This window comes from Mustela putorius, unplaced genomic scaffold (assembly GCF_011764305.1).
Source record: "Mustela putorius furo isolate JIRA1106 unplaced genomic scaffold, ASM1176430v1.1 tig00003942_pilon_pilon_pilon, whole genome shotgun sequence".
Lineage (NCBI taxonomy): Eukaryota > Metazoa > Chordata > Mammalia > Carnivora > Mustelidae > Mustela > Mustela putorius.
In genome coordinates, this window is record NW_025422087.1 from 2,200,812 (window position 1) to 2,221,931 (window position 21,120).

The 21,120-nt window shown below is 45.1% G+C and overlaps 2 protein-coding genes and 2 non-coding genes across 5 annotated transcripts; all 4 read left to right on the top strand.

The window, feature by feature from the left end:
* The first annotated feature begins 66 nt into the window (after positions 1–66).
* On the top strand, positions 67–5,321 carry RPL21 (ribosomal protein L21). 2 transcript variants are annotated; one of them, XM_004782063.3, is made up of 6 exons: positions 67–206; positions 2,314–2,392; positions 2,654–2,715; positions 3,283–3,395; positions 4,850–5,000; positions 5,194–5,321. In XM_004782063.3, the coding sequence occupies exons 2-6, from the start codon at positions 2,326–2,328 to the stop codon at positions 5,281–5,283; spliced, it is 483 nt and encodes a 160-aa protein (XP_004782120.1). In that variant the 5' UTR covers positions 67–206; positions 2,314–2,325; the 3' UTR covers positions 5,284–5,321. The 2 variants fall into 2 exon arrangements, with proteins under 2 accessions (XP_004782120.1, XP_004782121.1); XM_004782064.3 differs by lacking the exon at positions 67–206 and adding an exon at positions 230–463.
* LOC123389076 lies at positions 3,097–3,167 on the top strand. The gene has a single exon (XR_006603607.1). It is a non-coding gene; the product is annotated as a small nucleolar RNA SNORD102 (small nucleolar RNA).
* Positions 3,440–3,566, top strand: LOC123389085. Its single transcript, XR_006603616.1, has one exon. It is a non-coding gene; the product is annotated as a small nucleolar RNA SNORA27 (small nucleolar RNA).
* Positions 5,322–14,726: 9,405 nt separating the features above from the next.
* On the top strand, positions 14,727–19,955 carry RASL11A (RAS like family 11 member A). The gene is made up of 4 exons (XM_004782065.3): positions 14,727–15,006; positions 15,430–15,486; positions 15,592–15,671; positions 16,618–19,955. Exons 1-4 carry the CDS (start codon positions 14,883–14,885, stop codon positions 17,083–17,085), a joined length of 729 nt encoding a protein of 242 aa, XP_004782122.1. The 5' UTR covers positions 14,727–14,882; the 3' UTR covers positions 17,086–19,955.
* The last annotated feature ends 1,165 nt before the right edge of the window (positions 19,956–21,120 follow it).

Consider the following 21,120-nt stretch of genomic DNA (forward strand, 5'->3'; position numbering starts at 1 on the left):
TTGAGTTGGCTTATAGCCTTTTTTTCACAAGAAAGAAAAATATTCTGCCAGCCTCCCCTTGTTCCCTGAGAAGATCCCCTTTCCCAGAAGAGTTGCTTTTACCCTGGCATTTCTTTCAGGCAGTGCTCCGGGCAGCCCGGAGGCCCTTGTAAGGCGCGAGCTGCGGCCCCCCCTCCTTCCTTTCGGCCGGAACCGCCATCTTCCAGGTAGGACCAGCGCGTGGCTCCTGGTGCCGCGTGTCCCACAGACTCGAATACTGATCCTGAGGCCGCTGCGGTCGTGCATTCAGGTCCTAGAAAGACGGTCTAGTCTGTCCGGGGCCCACTGACCTGGGTGGTGGAGCTATGTTCGTCCAGAACAGGAGTGGCCTGCGCCGGGCGTCGGCCGGGGGCTGAGGACCGGACGCCAAGGCCGTGGCCCTAAGAAGGGAGAGACCCGAGAAAAGCGAAGCCGAGTCACTGGGGTGAGGCAATGCGGGTCAGTCTGAGAAAGAATTTGTTTTTCCTGTGTCCCCATGGCTTCAGCCTCAGTGTTCTAGGTCTTCGGACAGGCTTTGTGCAGCCGCATGGCCCAGTGCTTTTCGAACTCTTCAGTATGGTGTTTTTGCTAGTCTTGTAAAGTCTAAACTTGTGATGCTGTTGGAAAGGGGCTTATGGGGTGATAGGAATGATTTTACGGGTGTAAAGACATGGACTTTAACCTCCGAGGAGGCCTGGGGTTTGAAACCCTGGGCTCGTGGTCCCAGAACAGAGAGGATGCCTTTCATGATAAGAGCTGTAGACCACTTGGCTTCAGTGTGTGAAATTAATCCCGTTTAAAGTGGGGGTCCCAGATCGCATTTGGACAAACGGAAAGTGCTTTCAGGCGCTTCCATGTTGCCACGAATACGGTTTTGTTAACGCTGGGGTGGCATGTGAATAGTTAGGATTTCATTTGGAATTTTAGGAGAAAGTCCTTGAATTGCCCCTTAATCGTCCTTTTCTTTCCTTTTTTTTTTCCTCACCCCTCCCCCCCTTCTGTAAGTGGTACCTACCAGAGTTGAGCAGACTGCCGGTTGCATTTTACAGTGGGTCCTGTTACAGAATCTACAGCATTGCTGTGTCTGCGTTAATTATTACTAGTGATTTGAGCCAGCAGAGTATCTCTCCTTGTTTATGAACTTGACACTTTGGTACGAGTTGACACAAATGTAGAGAATTTGAGGATCAAAGTAGAATATCTGGCACTTGATAGATGCTTAGTTATCTTTTTAAAAAAGTAATGGAACGTTTGTTGCATCAGTGATTTGGCTTTGGTGAGTTAGGTGAAACATTGTGTTTCCATACCTCTCAAGCTAATGACTAAGGTACTTCGGAGTCTCTCTTCTTTAGGAAATGTTAAGGTACTTTAGAGTCTCTCTTCTTTAAAAAATGTTGATAAAAGGGTACCTTGGTGACTCAGGGCTTCTCCTCCCTCTGCTGTTCCCCCTTCTTGTGTGCTCTCTCATTCTCCCTCAAATCTTTAAAAAAAGAACTGTTAATAAGAAACTGAATTATGTTACAATCCAGTCCAGTTAAGCCTGATTTACATACCACAAACCTTGTGGTAGAAGTAATTTTCATGGTAGTTCTGCCCTTGAATGACCTAGAGCAATAAAACCTGTTGTTTCAAACTTTTGAGAAATAGTGAAAGATTCCATGTGAAATGCCTGTATGTGAATTCTTAGATAATGATAATGAACTTACTGTGGTTAAGCAAATAGGCTAGAACTTCATGAATGCTTTGTAGATTTTACCACAGTTGATTGTAAGAGTATTAACTCCCATTTTGCAGATGAGGATTGGTGTTTAAATATAAATTTCCCAGGGGAACAAGTGGCAGAATCTCAGAATTAGGTCAGAAGTTATAAAACCTGTGTTTTTCCCCTTCAACTCTGCATATGTTTATTAGTGAGTGATGGGGTAAGTAGTCAGAAATAAATAGGAAGTGATTTGGATTCGTGACAGTTAACAGATGGTTGTGTAAGATACACTCACCAAAAAAGAAAAAAAATCAGTAAGAGAAGGGGTTTAATCTACCATATAAAAATGCAGGGTTGAGGGGTGCCTGGGTGGCTCAGTGGGTTAAAGCCTCTGCCTTTGGCTCAGGTCGTGATCCCAGGGTCCTGGGATGGAGCCCCGCACCAGGCTCTCTGTTCATTGGGGAGCCTGCTTCCCCCTCTCTCTCTGCCCGCCTCTCTGCCTACTGTCAAATAAATAATAAATATAATCTTTAAAAAAAAAGACAAATGTCAGTTTTGCATTTGCATTTGACTGTTTTATACTTTGTTTTCAGTAATTTGCCAAAATGACCAACACAAAGGGAAAGAGGAGAGGTACCCGGTACATGTTCTCTAGGCCTTTTAGAAAACATGGTAAGTAAATTTACCCTCCTGTGAGAGCAAACATGGCATACATTGGTACAATGCATTCTTAACTAGATGGCAGTAATTAACCAGTACCTAACATGTTTTTGTAATAAATAAAAAGCATAAATTTCATATAGTAGTTTCTTACAAACAAGATTTAAAAATAAAACTGTCAAAGATAAAATATGTTGAAAGCTAGTAAGCTTACTTTTTTTTTATAAGGTAGACTTCAATCTATACTGACGATACTGATTTTTTTCGGTGCAGGAGTTGTTCCTTTGGCCACATACATGCGAATCTACAAGAAAGGTGATATTGTGGACATCAAGGTAAATTCTAAAATTAGGTGAATAACCTACAGAATAATATTAGAAGGTAGAAAAGTTTAATCTACTATTGGAATTCAAATGTATGTTGCATCTGTTGGCTTTTTATTCTCCTGAATAGGGAAAAATCTTTGGTCTGAATAAGACCTCTTAAGTGTAGAAGGGCTCATTTAATTCAGAAACCAGTCTCTGAAGTGCTATTCCAGAATCTAAGAATTTTCTCCTAACTTGTTTGATATTGGGTTGTGAAAAAGGAGTTTGTTGATAAAAGAAAGGGATAATACTTTGGTGCAAAATGTAATTGTTGATGGAGACAGAGTAAAAGTTCTTTTGTGACCGGTATTTAAATGTATCCTGGTATTTAAATGTATCCTGGTACTCTGGAGCTTAATGATGATTGTCTTTTTGATTGCTTGAAGCAGTGTGAAAAACACATTTCACCGGCTCTGAAAGCTCTTGAGTTGCCATTTGGAAGAAAAAATTTTTAGAGTATCTTAGTTACTTTAATGAGAGTCAGGATGTAAAAGGAAGGGGAAATGCTGGCATAACTTTCATCTCCTTTCTTAACAGGGAATGGGCACTGTTCAAAAGGGAATGCCCCACAAATGTTACCATGGCAAAACTGGAAGAGTCTACAATGTTACTCAGCATGCTGTTGGTATTGTTGTAAACAAACAAGTTAAGTAAGTAATATCAGAGTTCTTTTTAGCAGATTAGTATTCCCTCATACCCCCTTTTCACTTTGCCAATTGGACTTATGTCTTTATTGGTCATTCAAGTGGGGCAAAGGAAACATCCTTTTAAAACTCAAGCAAACTGGGTGTTTGCCTTGTATCCTGTCAGAGGAAACACATTGATCTAGACTTAATGGAAAGTTTTGTTAGGGTTTAGTGTTAAGCAGTTCTAGTTTTCAAAATATAAAAAGAAGTGTAAGTAGTAAATTCAGTTACTGATTTGGTTTTGGCTTATGGTATTTCAGGGTCTGTCACCTCATCAAAAGGAGGCTTAAGGAGTGCCTGGGTGGCTCAGTGGGTTAAAGCCTCTGCCTTCGGCTCAGGTCATGATCCCAGAGTCCTGGGATCATGAGCCTTGCATCGGCCTCTCTGCTCAGAAGGGAGCCTGCCCCTGCCCCGGCCTACTTGTGATCTGTCAAATACATAAATAAAATCTTTTTTAAAAAAGAACTCGGGCGCCTGGGTGGCTCAGTGGTTAAGCCGCTGCCTTTGGCTCAGGTCATGATCTCAGGGTCCTGGGATCGAGTCCCGCATCGGGCTCTCTGCTCGGCAGGGAGCCTGCTTCCTCCTCTCTCTCTCTCTGCCTGCCTCTCTGCCTACTTGTGATTTCTCTCTGTCAAATAAATAAATAAAATCTTTAAAAAAAAAAAAAAGGAGGCTTGAAAGTGGAGGTGTTTGGTGATGTGTGGGTGGCACAGTCCATTAAGTATCTAACTCTTGGTTTTGGCTTGGCTTGTGGGATGGAGCCCCGAGTCAGTCTCCACAATCAGCATGGAGTCTGCTTAAGACTCCCCCTGCCCCCAATAAACCTTATATTTTTAGAGAGAACGGGAGCAGCATGGGGAGGGGCAGAGAGAGAAGAGAAAGAATCTCTAGCAGACACCCTGCTGAGTGTAGATCCTGAAAATGGCTCAGTCCCATGACGCTGGGATGGTAACCTGAGAGTGGGATGCTCAACAGCTGAGCCACCCAGGCACCCCAGCGAATAAATGTTTAAAAAGGGAAAAAAAAGGGGGCACCTGGGTGGCTCAGTGGGTTAAAGCCTTTGCCTTCGGCTCAGGTCATGATCCCAGGGTCCTGGGATCGAGCCCCACATCAGGCTCTCTGCTCAGCCGGGAGCCTGCTTCCCTCTCTCTTTCTGCCTGCCTCTCTGTCTGCTTGTGATCTCCATCTGTCAAATAAAAAAATAATAATTTAAAAAAAAAAAAGAAAAAAAAGTGGAGGTGTTTGCTTCAAGGTTTCTTCTAGCACGATTAATGATTATAAATTAGCCATCACCTTGCTGTGTAATCCTATTTGTAGGTAAAAGGTTTATGGTTTATTTAATAAATGAAATTGCTAAATAAAATCGGAATTTGTTAAATTTTTGCTGAAGCATTTATAGTAATGTTGATTCTCCCCAGGGGCAAGATTCTTGCCAAGAGAATTAATGTCCGCATTGAGCATATTAAACATTCAAAGAGCCGAGATAGCTTCCTGAAGCGTGTAAAGGAAAATGATCAGAAAAAGAAGGAAGCCAAAGAGAAAGGTACTTGGGTTCAGCTGAAGCGTCAGGTAAGTGCTTGACAAGATGGTTTTTGCTATTAATCTTCGGAAATTTAAAACTTGCTCAGTAGTTTTCATATGAAAGCGAATGAATTGAGTATTTTATTTCTTTGTTTCTGAGAACAGTTCAAAACTGAACATGTTCCTGATGTAATTGTTCCCTTGTTTTTTTCTTTTTGTTTTTTTTTTTTATTTTCAATAGCCTGCTCCACCCAGAGAAGCACATTTCGTGAGAACCAATGGAAAAGAGCCCGAACTGCTGGAACCCATTCCCTATGAATTCATGGCATGATAAATAAAAAGAAAATAAAAGACCTCAAGACTGTAAAATTGTTTCTCTTAATTGAGTAGAAGTGTAGTATCTTTTCCCGAAAAAATATTTAAAGCAAACTTTGTGTCCTAATTCTTTGGGTGATGTCTTTATTTAAACTTAGTGGCTTTTTTCTTGCTGAAAGATCGGAGATGGTTTATCATAGAAAAGAATATACTCCGTTGGTTAGAAAACTGCCAGATATTACTTTAAAAATATTTGTGGTTGGAAAATAGTCTCTCCAAATCCCAAAGAGAAAAGAATTTTAAAAATATGTTATCTGTTGCATTGCATTTAAGCTTAGGGAAAGTTGAGTCTTAGAATTGTATCCTGCCTTAAATAGCCTTAAATAGCTGTGTTGTGAGGTTAAAAAACTTGCCTTTGAAGAGTACTATTTAAAAATAGATGATTTAAAGCACTTTGTTTGGTTCCTACTAAATTGTTTTCCCTATCATTTCCTGTTACGGTTTTTTGGCTCTTGGGGAAAATTTTGGTTCTTGGAATTGCTTGCTTTCCCCAGTTCCTTTGTACTTGTATCTTTCCCTGAAATACCTGTACTTTAAAAAGTTGGTGAATTCCTGATAGTCCTTTGTTCACTTTGAGTGTCATAGGTGAACCTTCCCTGATAAAAGTAATTTATGGAGAGGAATGAATGGAAGTGCTTGGAATCAGAGAAGAGAAATTATGGTTTGGAATGGTAGAATAAATCCCTTATGCCTGTTCCCACTACAGGTGTGTTCACAATTTTTAAAAACTTGATCTTCACATTAGATCTGGGGTTAAAAAACTCTTAGTATGTCCTCCTGGGTCCTGGCACATGATAAGTATTTCTTTTATTTATTTTTTTTAAAGATTTTATTTATCTGACAGAGATCACAAGTAGGCAGGGAGGCAGGCAGAGAGGGGCAAAGAAGCTCCCCACCAAGCAGAGAGCCCAACACAGGACTTGATCCCAGGACCCCAAGATCATGATGCAAGCTGAAGGCAGAGGCTTAACCCACTGAGCCATCCAGGCACCCCATAAGTATTTCATAATTTTTTAAAAAAAATTTATTTGACAGAGATCACAAGTAGACAGGAGGAAGCCGGCTCCCTGCTGAACATAGAGCATAGATCCCAAGACCCTGAGATCATGACCTGAGCCGAAGGCAGAGGCTTAACCCTCTGAGCCACCCAGGTGCCCCTTCATAAATGTGTTTTGAATTGGGGGAAGCACTGCCTATTTTCTTTTTTAACTTCTTTTTGTTTTAGATTTTTTTTTTTAAGATTTTATTTACTTATTTGACAGAGATCACAAGTAGGCAGAGAGTGAGAGGAGGAAGCAGGCTCCCTGCCAAGCACAGAGCCCCATGCGGGACTCGATCCCAGGACCCTGAGATCATGACCCGAGCCGAAGGCAGCGGCTTAACCCACTGAGCCACCCAGGCGCCCCTCGTTTTAGATTTTTAAAATTTATTTGAGAGGTAGCACAAGCTGGGAGGAGAAGGAGAAGCTGGCTCACTGCCAGCAGGGAACCTGATGGCCTCAGTCTCAAGACCCTGGGATCATGACCTGAGCCAAAGGCAAATGCTTAACCAGTTGAGCCACCCAGGTGTGGCAGACATTTTCTAATTTCTGTATGTATGTTTAATCTTGTTTTCCTATGGACTTCACCAAACTAGAGTGATTTGGATTTTAAAGGTCTCATAACAGTTTTGTTCATGTGTAATTGAGATATTAAGTCTCCTACATGATGTGGAAAGATCAGGAAACCTCAAGCTTTGTTCAGTTTTCAGCAGTTTGTATTAACCTTCCTGTTGCCCCATGTAAAATGAGGGTATTATCTATATGTGTATAGGGATTGTACCAAATGATTCCCAGAGGTCCTTTATGCACATAGGACCTATGACTCCATTCCTATGACACCAGATGACAATTGTGACAAAAGACATGGCAGAGGATCGGGTCCCTCAATTCAGGAGGGCTGGTGAAGGTGAATATTGAGAAAAAAAGGGCTGTAAATATAACTAGTTTAGGGGAGTTCTTAGGGCAGGTCACCATAAAGGGAACTCTTCCAACTGATATATGATGTGGCAATTTTCTAATGCACTGTGAATGGCGATGGTACCGTGAATGTACATAAAGTTTATTTTTAGTATTGGAGTGCAGTCCGACTTGGTTTTGGCTTAGGTCTCAGCGTCATGAGACACTGTAGGCTCCAGTGGTTGTCAACATTTTTTGGGAGCTTGTTAAAAATGTGGGCCTACTAAACAAATTCTGGAGATGAGCCCCACACTTCAGAACCTCTCTGGTGACTGATGCTCAAGTTTGAGAACCACTGGTCTATATTTAGTCATCTCTAATATACTTGAGATTCAAATTTCAGAACTTAAGTTCCCTGAACCTCTATTTCCATTTCTCTCTTGGGCAGCTCCATCTGGATATCCTGGAAATACACAGATTAGTTTGAAGAGGTTTTATTATTGGAGAAACAAATTGCATCAAACTCCCTAGCTTTGAGTAATGTGTGTGTGGTGATAAATTATGTGCCTGCCTTGAAGTGCAGGTCCTTTTAAATAATGAGAAATTGTTACAGATTGTAGAATTATAAAAGAATCTTACTGTACAATTCCCTTTTCTACACTTGGGGAGGATGAAGAAAAATGTTCTAAATGTTAAACTTTCTGCCCTATTCTTAAATTAGAGCCATGATGGTAAATGAAGGTGCATGGCTCCTTGAACTTTCGATTTTATCTTTTCTGATCTAGCCAAGTACATTTTGAGAACTTCTGTTTTTGTTCAGTTGAGCCTGATCCCAAGGGCTGAATAAAATTACACTCAATGTTGTGGCAGAAAAAATCCCCAGTTTCATATCTACTGTATTCTCCCTAGAGTCAACCTTTTCTCTCTACTATGATAGAGGGAAAAAGTAGAAAAAAACAATTTTGCTAAAACTTAGAAATAAAAGTTGATAACGAAGTAGGTTTATCTTTTTGAGAACAAGAGAAAACAATTAAATTTGGAATACATGTGTTTATCCCATCCCCACTTAAAGGAAAACAATTGGTATTGTTCATACAAAAGCTTTCCCAGAATCTGTGAGACAAGTTACTCGGTTATGAGTAATAGCAATGAGGCAGCATCTGCAGCTCGTATTGCTGAAACAGAAAATTTACAGAGGAGTGAATAAGCCCAGGGTTTCTGTATTGTGGTTCTTTTCAAACTGTAAATGTGTGTGGTGAGGATTAACTGACAGGCTAGCTCATAAAGACCCAAGTGGAAAAAGCATAGAGAAAATGCTTTGACACCTACTTCCTTGCAAGATTGGGATTTATGGAAATCATTTGTTTGGGAAAAGAATGCATTGAGGTACTCTGTTCTAAATGAAGTGATGGCCTAGCTCAAATTGAGGATGTGATTGAACTTCTTGCTCCTGAGTGAGGAGGTTCAAAATAATTGCTTATGGAAAATGAATAAGTAAACAGTTCTAAGATCTTGAGAGTGAGATGATACTCTGTTCGTTAAATGCTCGTAACACTGACCCTATTACAGTCAGGGTTACCCTCCTTAAGAGTTTAGTGGCTTTACATAATTTCTAGATAAATCCCTGGGCATATAATGCATTGCCATCCACAGTCTGGTCCCCAACTTTTTGGACCATCCACCCCATCCTTCTAATGTTTGATACTACTCAGAGCTCCCCAGACTTGTATCATACTTCTACTTTCAGGATTTTGCTCATGCTGTTCCTTCAACTTGACATGCCATCTCCCACCTTCTGTTTCCACCTACCAAATATTACTCATGCTCAGAGACCAGGCCATTTCTTCCTATAGCTTTCCCTGATTACCACCACCTCCCTCCCCCATTCAGATTTAATTCTCCCTATGGCAGTCTATAGGAAGTTGGCACCCCGACCTGCTTTGTCATTCCTTTGACATGACCAGAGTGTTTTCATCCTGCTTTTTGCATCGATGGAAAATGCCAAGATGAGAAATCAGAGGGGTTGGAGTGTCTCCTACTGAATGGCTCAATGACTTTGGGTAAGTAACTAACCTTGTCTGAACCTCAATTTAGGAGATTGTTAACCCACTTTACAGGTTTAGATTAAAAAAGAAATGGAATTTTTTGACAAATTTATGAAGAATAATTAATTTCGGGGCACCTGGGTGGCTCAGGGGGTTGAGCCTCTGCCTTCAGCTCGGGTTGTGATCTCAGGGTCCTGGGATTGAGCCCTGTATTGGGCTCTCTTCTCAGCGGGGAGCCTGCTTCCCCCCCCCCCCCCCCCGCCTGCTTCTCTGTGTACTTGTGATCTCTCTGTCAAATAAAATCTTAAAAAAAAAAAAAGAATAATTAATTTCACTATGGAGATGTCTGTGAAGGCAGGCAGGAATGTCTTTTTTTTTTTTTTTTAAGATTTTATTTATTTGACAGAGAGAGATCACAAGTAGGCAGAGAGGCAGGCAGAGAGAGAGAGAGAGGAGGAAGCAGGCTCCCCGTTGAGCAGAGAGCCCGATGCGGGACTCGATCCCAGGACCCTGAGATCATGACCTGAGCCGAAGGCAGCGGCCCAACCCACTGAGCCACCCAGGCACCCCAGGCAGGAATGTCTTATACCTTGTCATTCCCTCAGTAGATGATTGGTAATAGAAAATTAGCTATTCTTTGTATTCTGTACCAGCAGTTAGAGGAGCCTTGCAGCGAGTAGATTTTCAGTAATTTTGACTGTTGAAATAAACTAGGGAGCTAGTAGGAAAGCACAGTTTTTATTCTGGTGAAATTACCTAAAGGTAGTCTGTGAGTCTCCAGTAAGTTCATTGTTCAAGGATTTAGGATACATACAAAGAGTTGGTATTAGGAGGGGATGGATGGTGGAGAGGGGTTCTTGAACTGGAGGAGGACCATTGGCAGCTTTGCCTCAGGACTAGCAATCAAGCTTATTTAGCTGATAAAGGGTTAATAACTTCCCAAGGCTGTTATTTGCAAATTACAGAATTCTGCCCTTCATACTCATTCTGAACACCCATAGGATTTGTGTATCCACATCTGTGCCTACGCATTTCCATTATCATTTTAAAAACCACTTCAGTATGCCTGTGTTACATTGGTTGCAGTACACTTACATAACTCTGGACACAAAGAAATCCAAGATGAAATAGAACTCAAGCAGCAACAATTTAGGCAATGCTATTTATAATGTTCAGTAACTGTTCAGTAAGATACTGTCTGTATTAAAAGGTCATGGATTATCTTGTCTATTTGCAAATGCAAAGAGCTTTCCAAGGAGAATGAAATAACATTTTGAGCTCTGAGCAAAGGTGCGAATGTGAATGCAAAATGGAACATAATTATCAGTGGACAGAGAACAGTCGTAGGAATCTTACTTATTGGGCGACCTTAAACTAAAATGATCTTACTCCTGACAGGGAATATAGGATATGGAATGAGGTGTAGCAGTAAGTCCAAGATTCAGCCAAGAAAGTGCTCTCTTTTCCCTTGACAGTTCTGCATTTTAATCCCAGGAGAGTGAAAGGTGTTTGTGGCAGAGTTGGGTGATTCTTGCTCAAAGGTGACCCGTTCTTCTGTTCTTCTATTTCTTGATTTTTAATGGGGGAGCAAGTTGTCTGCTAGCTCCTGGGGAGGAGTTAGGGTTGTTCTAAGGTAGTGACAATCCCAGTCTTTTTTGCTAGTACTTGGATAAACTCTCAGCTTCTCAGTACTGGAGACTGAGAGGTAAGAGAAAGTCTGCTGGGTTCTGAGGGGGATGGATGGTGGAGAGGGGTTCTTGAACTGGAGGAGGACCATTGGCAGCTTTGCCTCAGGACTAGCAATCAAGCTTATTTAGCTGATAAAGGGTTAATAACTTCCCAAGGCTGTTATTTGCAAATTACAGAATTCTGCCCTTCATACTCATTCTGAACACCCATAGGATTTGTGTATCCACATCTGTGCCTACGCATTTCCATTATCATTTTAAAAACCACTTCAGTATGCCTGTGTTACATTGGTTGCAGTACACTTACATAACTCTGGACACAAAGAAATCCAAGATGAAATAGAACTCAAGCAGCAACAATTTAGGCAATGCTATTTATAATGTTCAGTAACTGTTCAGTAAGATACTGTCTGTATTAAAAGGTCATGGATTATCTTGTCTATTTGCAAATGCAAAGAGCTTTCCAAGGAGAATGAAATAACATTTTGAGCTCTGAGCAAAGGTGCGAATGTGAATGCAAAATGGAACATAATTATCAGTGGACAGAGAACAGTCGTAGGAATCTTACTTATTGGGCGACCTTAAACTAAAATGATCTTACTCCTGACAGGGAATATAGGATATGGAATGAGGTGTAGCAGTAAGTCCAAGATTCAGCCAAGAAAGTGCTCTCTTTTCCCTTGACAGTTCTGCATTTTAATCCCAGGAGAGTGAAAGGTGTTTGTGGCAGAGTTGGGTGATTCTTGCTCAAAGGTGACCCGTTCTTCTGTTCTTCTATTTCTTGATTTTTAATGGGGGAGCAAGTTGTCTGCTAGCTCCTGGGGAGGAGTTAGGGTTGTTCTAAGGTAGTGACAATCCCAGTCTTTTTTGCTAGTACTTGGATAAACTCTCAGCTTCTCAGTACTGGAGACTGAGAGGTAAGAGAAAGTCTGCTGGGTTCTGAGAATTATTTTATTTCATAATGGAGATGAATAGAGTCCCACTCTCCCTTGCTTTGGTGAGGACTTGGTGTTTGGTGAAACGGGGTCCATTTTGTGTTCAAAGAGAGCCAAGAGCATCTGGGACCAACAATTTGGACCCCTGTCACTGAAGAGCTGAAGGATCCCTGGAGCCTAATAGTTTCATGGTTGTTCTATAAATAGTAACTGTCTTTATGGTTCTCTCTCCCCTGTCAAGGAATGAGGTGCCCTGCTTTAAGTCTTTCCAGTTAAACTGAAGTTGAACAGAAGGGGATTGCCTTGTAAGCTGCCAAAAGTCAGTGCAACTGAAATACAGCAGTTCATCTCAGGACATTTCCTGGAACACTTTCTCTAGAGAGTAGGTTGCTCTCAAAACCAAGCTATTGGGGTAATGGTTACACGCATGACTCCTGTCTTTTCCAGTTCACACAGTGAAGATATCATTTATTCATTTATTCATTCAGAAAGTTGATCAATGAAAAAGGACCTTCTAAGTCCAGGGTGTCACTATGTGCTGGTGCTAAAGACACAAGCTAGAGTCTCTGCCCCTGCGCCCCTCCCCATCTGCTGAGACACTCATAAAACAAATTTTACAGAAAGTAACAGTTGAGATCAGTGCTGCTAAGAGTGTCCTAAGAGGGAGCAACTGGGAGATAGGGGCAGGGATGGTTGATCGAAGAAAGCTTCCAAGAGAGGAGCACGTAAACAAGTCCTCATCTAGTCCTAGTCTACAGCGGGAGTCCTGAAGAATTCACCTGAGAGGTGAAGAAAGCAGTGGGGCTGGAAAGGGGGAGATGCCAAGGGGTGTAGGCAATAGAAATGGTGGAACTTGAAGTGAGAGTGGTTGGAGTCAAGGATGGCTCCTAGGTTGCTGGTTTGGAATTCTGAGTAGATGGAGGGAAACATGCATTCGTGTAGCTGGTTGCTGAAAGTGGATTCCATTCTCTATCCCTCTCTGCATCCCACCCAGCCCTTTCTTTTTTCTTTAAAATATCTATTTCAGAGAGATAGGTAGTGCATGAGCCCGGAGGAGGGGAGGGGAGGACAGAGGGAGAGGAAGCAGACTCCCCACTGAGGGGTGAGTCCAAGGCAGGGCTCCATCTCCCAACCCAGAGATTATGACCTGAGCCCCTGAGTGGAGACCAAGATCTCGATGATGAACCAATGACTGAGCCACACAGCCCTTTCAAATGTGATTTCAGTGCCCTCCGCGGAGGAGTGGAGTGGATCCCTTCCCCTCTCCTTGAATTTGGGCTGGAATTGTGACTGCAGCAGAGGTTATGGTTTCCACCCTGGAGTGAGGCTCAAAGAGCCTTTTCACTCTGAAACCTGCTCAGCCACGGGGAGAGCAAACCTTAGCCAGCCAGTGTGTGTGTGGGTGGGTGGGTGGACTCAAACTTGTGAATCTGCCACTGCCCCTCCCCCACCACTGCTGACAGCTGGCCAGCTACCATCCCCGGCTCCCAGCTCTTTGCAGATACATGAAAGGGCCCAGCCGAGATCAACTGAGTCTGGCCTAGATTAGGATAATGTACCCACTGACCTACACAGGTGAGCAACTAAGGGGGGTTGCTGTTTTAAGCCATTAAGTTTCCAGCAGTTTGCAGCAAAAGCTAACTAATACAACCAAGACAGAGAAAGCGATAAGGATGGGGCCCTCCATTAGGCAATTCAACATATGAGGCTGGTATACTGGAGGCCAGAAGCATGAAGTTCTAACCTGTAAGGATCAAATCCCAAGCCTTCTGCCTTACTATGTTGGGCTCCCCAAACCCAAGACCAGGCCATTTGTCTCTTTTGTGTCCCCTTCTTCCAACTCCCCATCCTTATCCTAAACTTCATTTTACACTTGGAAGTAAATGCTTGGGGGCATCTGGATGGCTCAGTTGGTTAAGAGTCTGCCTTCGTGATCATGATCCCAGTGAGGACCTGGGATGCAGCCCCTTATCAGGCTACCTGTTCAGTGGGAAGCCTGCTTCTCCCTCTCCCTCTCCCCTGCTTGTGTTGTCTCTGTTTCCGTGTCTCTCTGTCAAATAAATAAATAAATAAAATCTTTTTTTTTTTTAAAAAGTACGTGAATAATAAAAGCAAATGCATGACTCAAGTGCATAGGACAGTATTAATGACAGAGAATTAGTCCAAAGAGCCAAAGCTCCCAGAGGATGGAATGTGTATTGAGTGTTCACCAATGAGCGGATTAAACCAAGGCCAGCAGGGAGGGTCTGAGGTTGGAGCCTGAGCAGCAATTACTGACCCAAGGCTTCACAAACCTGGAGCAGTCACAGTGACTGCAATTCCCTTACTCGGCTCCTAATTCAGGGCTTTACCCTTCTCCTTTTTCCTTAGTAATCTCACCCCTCAGCATCTTATTAAAATAAAAAGGGCAACAGACCCAACAGGAATTTATCCCTCCCATTGTTGCAGAAACATCCGACTGATGGCACTTTTTCCTCTTTCTTCCCTCCCGCAGCTCATAACTGATCTCGGGTTCACCCACTGGTCTAGTGACACGGGCTAGCCTCTGCGGGGTGGAGGGCCCCCCGGGCGGCGCCGGCACAGCCTGACGAGAGGCCTCCCACGCGCTCGCGGGACTGTGGCGGTCCTTCTGGGGCCCGGGGCGGAGCGCGGCAGGCGGTGAGGGGGTGCGCCCGCCCCCGGGGCCCGGCCACTCGTCACTCCTGCGTCGGCCTTCTCCGCCGCTGAGAGAAGGGGCGGGAAGGGGCGGGGCCGGAGGCGGCCGCCCCGCCCCCACGGCGCGCGCCCAGCCCTTTAAAAACCGCCCACCCTGCAAGCTCTGGCGGACGCCGCGGTCCCCGCGCACCTGTGATCCTACGCTGTCTGCTCGCGAACCGCTCCGCCGCGTTCGAGGCCGGGCTCGGCCGGCTTGCGCTCTCGGTGGCGGGACCCGCTCGACAGACGCGCTCTCCATGCGGCCGCCAACCATGTCTGGGCACTGTTTGCTCGCGCCCATCCCCGAGTCCTCCTCCGACTGCCTCCTGCCCAAGGACATCAAGCTGGCCGTGCTGGGCGCGGGCCGGGTGGGCAAGAGCGGTGAGTACCCAGGGGGCCGCGCCGGGACGACCGGGCGTTGGGGAAGAGCCGGAGCTCTGGGCGGAGGGGAGGGGGATGGAGCGCCAGGAAGAACCTGGAAGTTTCCGCGCCAGCCACGGCTCTCCCCGGCCAGCCCGCTTTCCCCGCTGCTTCCCCGGGGCGTCTACTCCTGGGCTCGCGCCTGGCTTGCCCCCTGCAGGAGGAGGGAGGCTGGCGCGGCAGGTGGACACCTGCGGTCACACCCGCCGCAAAACCCGTGGGAGACTGCCACGGCCGCACCTTTGGCTTTGCAGAGCTTTGCAACGCGGGCAATACCCGCTGTTCTGCGGCCCGGTGCCCTCTCCTTTTCCACGAGAGCGTCCCGGCTTTACTGTTTTGTTCTGTTTAACTGATTTAACTGTTTTTCCTATTTTTCCTTTTCAGCAATGATCGTGCGCTTCCTGACCAAGAGATTCATCGGCGATTATGAACCGAATACAGGTTAGAATAATTTCGTGTTCTGTGCTTTTGTGGCCGCATGCTCCGATTTTCTTTTTTCTGATACGTGTGTACGAATTTTAAAGCAAACTCTCCTTCATCCGTCAGGCAAATTGTATTCACGGCTGGTCTACATAGAGGGAGACCAGCTATCCCTGCAGATCCAGGACACCCCCGGGGGCATCCAGGTAAGGACAGCCCGGAGCAAAACAGCTCACCGCCTCCCACACACCCGGGGGCTCCCCAGCAGGAGCAAGATGTGTAAACACACCTGTTTGGCATTTCCGTGAAGGCCTGGGCTGTCTGCAGGGGGGCTGTTAGCAACCCTCCTGGTGGGGACAGGGTGAGTGGATGGTTAGACTGGCAGCTTCCTCCAGTCCAGCATCTCCAAAGGGAAGAGATAGGTAACAGCCTCTTTGCAGCTCTGGGTGAGACATCACTCACAACTTGCGGGGTTGGGGCTCACCGCTTTTTTCAGATCCGGTCCATGAACCCATTAACCGAACTGTTGGTGGTAGGATTCCTGAGCGAGTCCTATCCCCTCGCAAGGACAGCAAGAGTGCTTCTGTTTGTAACTGTTCCCTCAAGTAGTTAATTGCAACCAGATAACCCCCTGGCAAGCAGTCAGGAATTTAACTTGATTAACAAGTTATTAATTGCTCTCCCTTGGAGGGAGAGCAATTTCTGTTCTTCTTGTGGAAGAACAGAAAGAAGGAATTTGTTTCTGTAACATTCTCAAAAGGACATGCTAAAAATATTTTTATGGGCTTGGGAAAAGATATTTATCTTGGCTTATTTTCAAAGTTTTGTTTATTTTCAGTTCCCTAAAGATTGCGCCATTCTTCTTTGAAAGTTCTCAGTGAAGTCATTCTGCAGTCAGCCAGGGCTTGCCACAGAATATCCGCCAAGCGGGGGTTTAAGGATAATGCATTGGCAACAGCCATAAAATAACCCAGGCAGGGAGCTTGCTCTTCCTGCATCCAAAGCGGCCTCCTGCAGAAGCTAGGTAGCGTCTGCAAACTGTATTTAACATTTCTCTTTTGAATGCGTTTTTGCAAGTGTTTTTCTGATGTTATTTTGAGTCCTCTCCCACTGAGGGCTTCCTTGATCCAGACTCATTTTGATCTTTCTTAGGTCCAAGACAACCTGACCCAAGTAGTTGATTCCCTGTCCAAGTGCGTGCAGTGGGCAGAGGGCTTTCTGCTGGTCTACTCCATCACAGACTACGACAGCTACCAGTCCATCCGTCCCCTTTACCACCACATCCGGAAGGTCCACCCTGACTCTAGGGCCCCTGTCATTATCGTGGGCAACAAGGGAGACCTTCTCCATGCCCGTCAGGTGCAAACGCATGATGGCATTCAACTGGCCAATGAACTCGGCAGCCTGTTCCTTGAAATTTCCACCAGTGAAAACTATGAGGATGTCTGTGATGTGTTTCAGCATCTCTGTAAAGAGGTGAGCAAGCTGCACAGCCTCAGCGGGGAGAGGAGGAGGGCCTCCATCATTCCCCGGCCGCGCTCTCCCAACATGCAAGACCTCAAGAGGCGCTTCAAACAGGCTCTGTCTTCCAAAGTGAAATCTCCCTCTGCACTGGGGTAAACCCATCTCACACCAATTTGGCTTTTTTTTTTACTGTGCATTTGTGCAGCTGAAAAAGACCTGGGACCTCCCTTTTTAATTGCACATTCAAAGTTTATTTTTATACAGACTATTGGTTTTCAAGTATATGTGTATTTCTGAAAACCCAGTGATTGCCTAGAAGTTGGTAGAGATTTTTTTAAACAAAATGATTTTTTTTTTTTTACTCTAACCGCTAGCCACTTTTCCATTAAAGGCAAAATGGCAACATTGCTCCTTGTTTTCTAAATGCCTTTTTATAGAAATCAGACTTGCACCAGAGCCCAGAACGGCTCCATGCTTGCCCTCAGTCTGAACTCCTCTCCGTGTCTTGTGGTACTAGGGGGGGCTGATGTAGAGGGAATCTGTTGTGGAAGAAAGAATGTGGAGGAGAAAAGATTTGAGCAACTGCAGGATGTCTGTCAACTAAGGCACTTTGCCACCGGCATGAAATTGATACCATGTGATTTTCAAGGAAAGGGGTTCATAGTATGCTGGTGTTAACAAGTTGGAAACATGAGTGGCTGTTTTATTTATGGTGCAAATGGAAGTCTACCCTCTCTACCTGCATCAGAAAACAGAAATTCCTCATGTCAGTAAGTACACCCTACCTAGAGTTGCCTAAACATTCTCCTTCCCAGGGTGCCGAGGTGGCTCAGTCCCTTAAGTGTCAGATTCTTGATTTTGGCTCCGGTCATGATTTCAGGGTCGTGGGATTGAGCCCCACGTTGGAACCTGTATTGGGCTCCATGCTGGGCATGGAACCTGCTTAAGGGTCTCCCTCTCCCTGTGTTCCTTCCCTCCTCCCTCACCCCCCAAATTATTCTTCCTGCTCTTTCTCCCTGACCCTCGAATCCAACAGGGCACCTTATCTGTCAGTTCTCTTTCCTGTTTTTCTCTGAAGCATCACTCTGCCAGAGTCCAGGCCTGTATAGCTCTCTTGCCTAGACTGGCAGGCAAGTGGAGGTGAGACCGGTTTCTTGGCCTCTGGACTGACACCCCTCTAATTCTTTCTTTACACCAGAACAACCTGACGAAAACCAACCCTAATCATTTATTTCCATAGGTTGAAAAACCTCAGCTGTGTTTCCCTTAGCTGCCGGATAAAATATAAATGAGGCATGGCATCAAGATTCTTTACTACCTCAGAGTACCTGGGTGGCTCTGGTTAAGCTTCTGCTTTCAGCTTAGATCATGATCCCAGGGTCCTGGGATCAAGTCCCGCATTGGGCTCCCTGCTCAGCGGGAAGCCTGCTTCTCCCACTCCCACTCCAAATAATTAAGGAAAAATACGATTTTGAATCTATTATCTTTGAAAGAGTGCCTAATTCTTCTTCCTCAAAACAAAAGCAGTTCTATCATCATTATCTTCTGTTACCGTACATCTTAACTTCATAGGAGAGGACAGGAAGCAACAGGCTGACCCAATCATTGCCACACCCCCAGCATGCCCAGACTGCCACCCAGTGTCCAGGGCTCCTTTTCCTCTAAGGAGTGGAGATCAGACATCCCATGGGAAAGAGCTTTGAACATCCCATGGGAAAATTCATCATGGAAAAGCTAAAAAGAACAATATGAGAGATGTCCCAAGGCAGCCTGTGATGAAGTTCCAAGTGAGAATGGTAAGGACAGGAAGTACCCTTGAGCTCTCCAGTGGGGAGCACAGTGGGGACCAGAAGGGTCAAAAGATGAGTCACAGGGCAGTTCTAAAGGGGGTAGCAGCCTCTTGGGGCTCAGGCAGGCTGGAAGGTCAAGCGGAAAGCACTCCCCATGGTATTTTTTCCTGTCCTCAGCATCACAAATAACTGATCTCCGGGGCCTCAAAGCTTCCTTTATTTCTGGTCCCCAGAACAGACCCAACATACATACTGGAGCTCTGGTGTCAGAAGAACCCCAGTTCCCGTTCCCCAGGCCTCCTGCTGATGGGGATGAGGTGTGTGGGATGCATCTGGAAGGAGCCCTGGGATAGTGGCCCTGGAGATGGGGGAGGGGAGCCTGGAGTTATCAGGAGGCAGTTAGGGTGGAAAGCTGTCAGATTTGCTGGTAGGAAAGAGGGTCTGAGGATTTGGGCTTGACTGGATGCTGAGGAAGCCCTTTGAGGAAGCTTAGCTCTGAGCCCACTTCCCCTTCCTGCAGAAGTGGGGTGGGCAGAGCCATCAGAGCCCTGGGTGGGTCACAGCTCATTGGGCAGGAGATTGGAAAGGTGGGTAGGTGGGTAAGAATATCCCCAGATCTTTATCACAGTTTCACCTTCCCTCTGCAGTGTCATCCCCAGTGTCCTCTCCATCCTCACGGCCCCTCCTCCGTCTGTGCCCCCTCCGCCACCTCCTGCCTCTGTTTCTGAGACCACCCTACCCCCCCCCACCCCTGTCTCCATCTCCACAGCCGCCGCTCATCCTCTTTCTGGTCGAGGCTTTGTTAGAATTCTGTTCTGAAACTGCAGCATGATTTAATTAACATGCCTATGTGGTGTGGTCCCGGAGATACAGATGAAACCCAAATGGCTAAACTGTACATCCTGCAACATTCTGTGCCTCCCATGCCCCTCATGAAAAGCAAACTCGAATAATGGGAAAATCAATCTATCACAACGTAAGAAAATAAACTTGTTTCGCTTGTATCGAGGCAAAGGGCACAACGGAAGTTCTAAAGTTCTAAAGTTTCTTAATATCTCTTTAGAGGACTGGATTAAAATAGCTGTGGAAGGCAGCAGCAAACAATAGAGCAAATGGAAAAGACAAGACGACTGTTTAGTCATGAACTTGGGGCTCGAATAGCTTTTTTGTTCTGTGCATGTGTTGTAATTTCTACTTCTCACTATGCAATATTAGTGATTCAGATGTATAATGTGATGATATTTTGTATGATTGATAATTTTTTCTTACCATTTGATATGTCTCCAAAAGGCGGGATATTTTTAAAGACTTTGTTAAAATGAGTCTTAAGCTATCTTGACACTCAATAAGAAAGGCATGATAGGGGGCGCCTGGGTGGCTCAGTGGGTTAAAGCCTCTGCCTTCAGCTAGGGTCATGATCTCGGGGTCCTGGGATCGAGCCACACGTCAGGCTCTCTGCTCAGTGGGGAGCCTGGTTTTGACATCTCTCTCTGCCTGCCTCCCTGCGTACTTGTGATCTCTCTCTTTGTCAAATAAATAAATAAATAAAATCTTGAAAGAAAGAAAGAAAGAAAGGATGATATATAAAACTCAGACACCATGAAGAGAGCTAGGGGTTCAAGAAAAAAATGATTAGTTTGCAACAGCAAAAACAGAGCAGAAATTTGCCTATCCTGGATAGCACAGCCAGCCCTCTTGTCTGGATGCCCCCATGTTATTGTTGTCATTGTTCTTCTCCACCTCCTTCTTCTTTTTAAAGATTTTATTCATTTATTAGAGAGCGCACAAGCAGGAGGAGTGGCAGGTTGAGCGAGAAGCAGGCTCCCCAGTGAGCTAGGAGCTGATGTGGGACTCGATCCTTGGATCCTGGGATCCTGACCTGAGCCGGGCAGACACTCAAGTGACTGAGCCACTCAGGGGTCCCACCCCCATGTCTATGTCTTTCTGCCTCAGGAGAGAATGAGCTCCATAGGGGCTGGACAGGTCCTCCACCTTCTTTGGCTCCACAGCACCTGCTGGAGTGTTCGCTGTAAGAGAGGATCCCCAGAAACATGGGCTACAGCGAACCGTTAGAAAAATCAAGGAGTCCGTCCCTCCAGTCGCTTCTGTGTGGCTGTGAGTGCAGAGCTGCGCATCTGTGTGCGGAGTTCCCTTTGTCCAGCTAGCAGAGTTGGTTTTCCCGTTCTCCACAGCAGCCTGCTTGCACAAACAGATATTATTGCTTTGGCTTATTATTGCTTCCCATGTGTCTAAAGACTGCCTCAATAGTGATTTGCTTGATTCATCAAATATGAGAATTTGCTCCCTACAAAGCTCTGTGCTAAATGTGATCAAAATAGTGCTCTCTTTCCAGAAATTCAGTCCTGTGGGAGTTCTGGGGGCTCGGCCTCGAGGACGGGAT

Coding starts and splice junctions, on each gene's coding strand:
- RPL21 (XM_004782063.3), top strand. CDS start 2,326: ATGACCAACACAAAGGGAAAGAGGAGAGGTACCCGGTACATGTTCTCT. Junction 2,716..3,282: donor GTGATATTGTGGACATCAAG/GTAAATTCTAAA, acceptor CTTTCTTAACAG/GGAATGGGCACTGTTCAAAA. Junction 3,396..4,849: donor GTTGTAAACAAACAAGTTAA/GTAAGTAATATC, acceptor GATTCTCCCCAG/GGGCAAGATTCTTGCCAAGA.
- RASL11A (XM_004782065.3), top strand. CDS start 14,883: ATGCGGCCGCCAACCATGTCTGGGCACTGTTTGCTCGCGCCCATCCCC. Junction 15,487..15,591: donor CGATTATGAACCGAATACAG/GTTAGAATAATT, acceptor TTCATCCGTCAG/GCAAATTGTATTCACGGCTG. Junction 15,672..16,617: donor ACACCCCCGGGGGCATCCAG/GTAAGGACAGCC, acceptor GATCTTTCTTAG/GTCCAAGACAACCTGACCCA.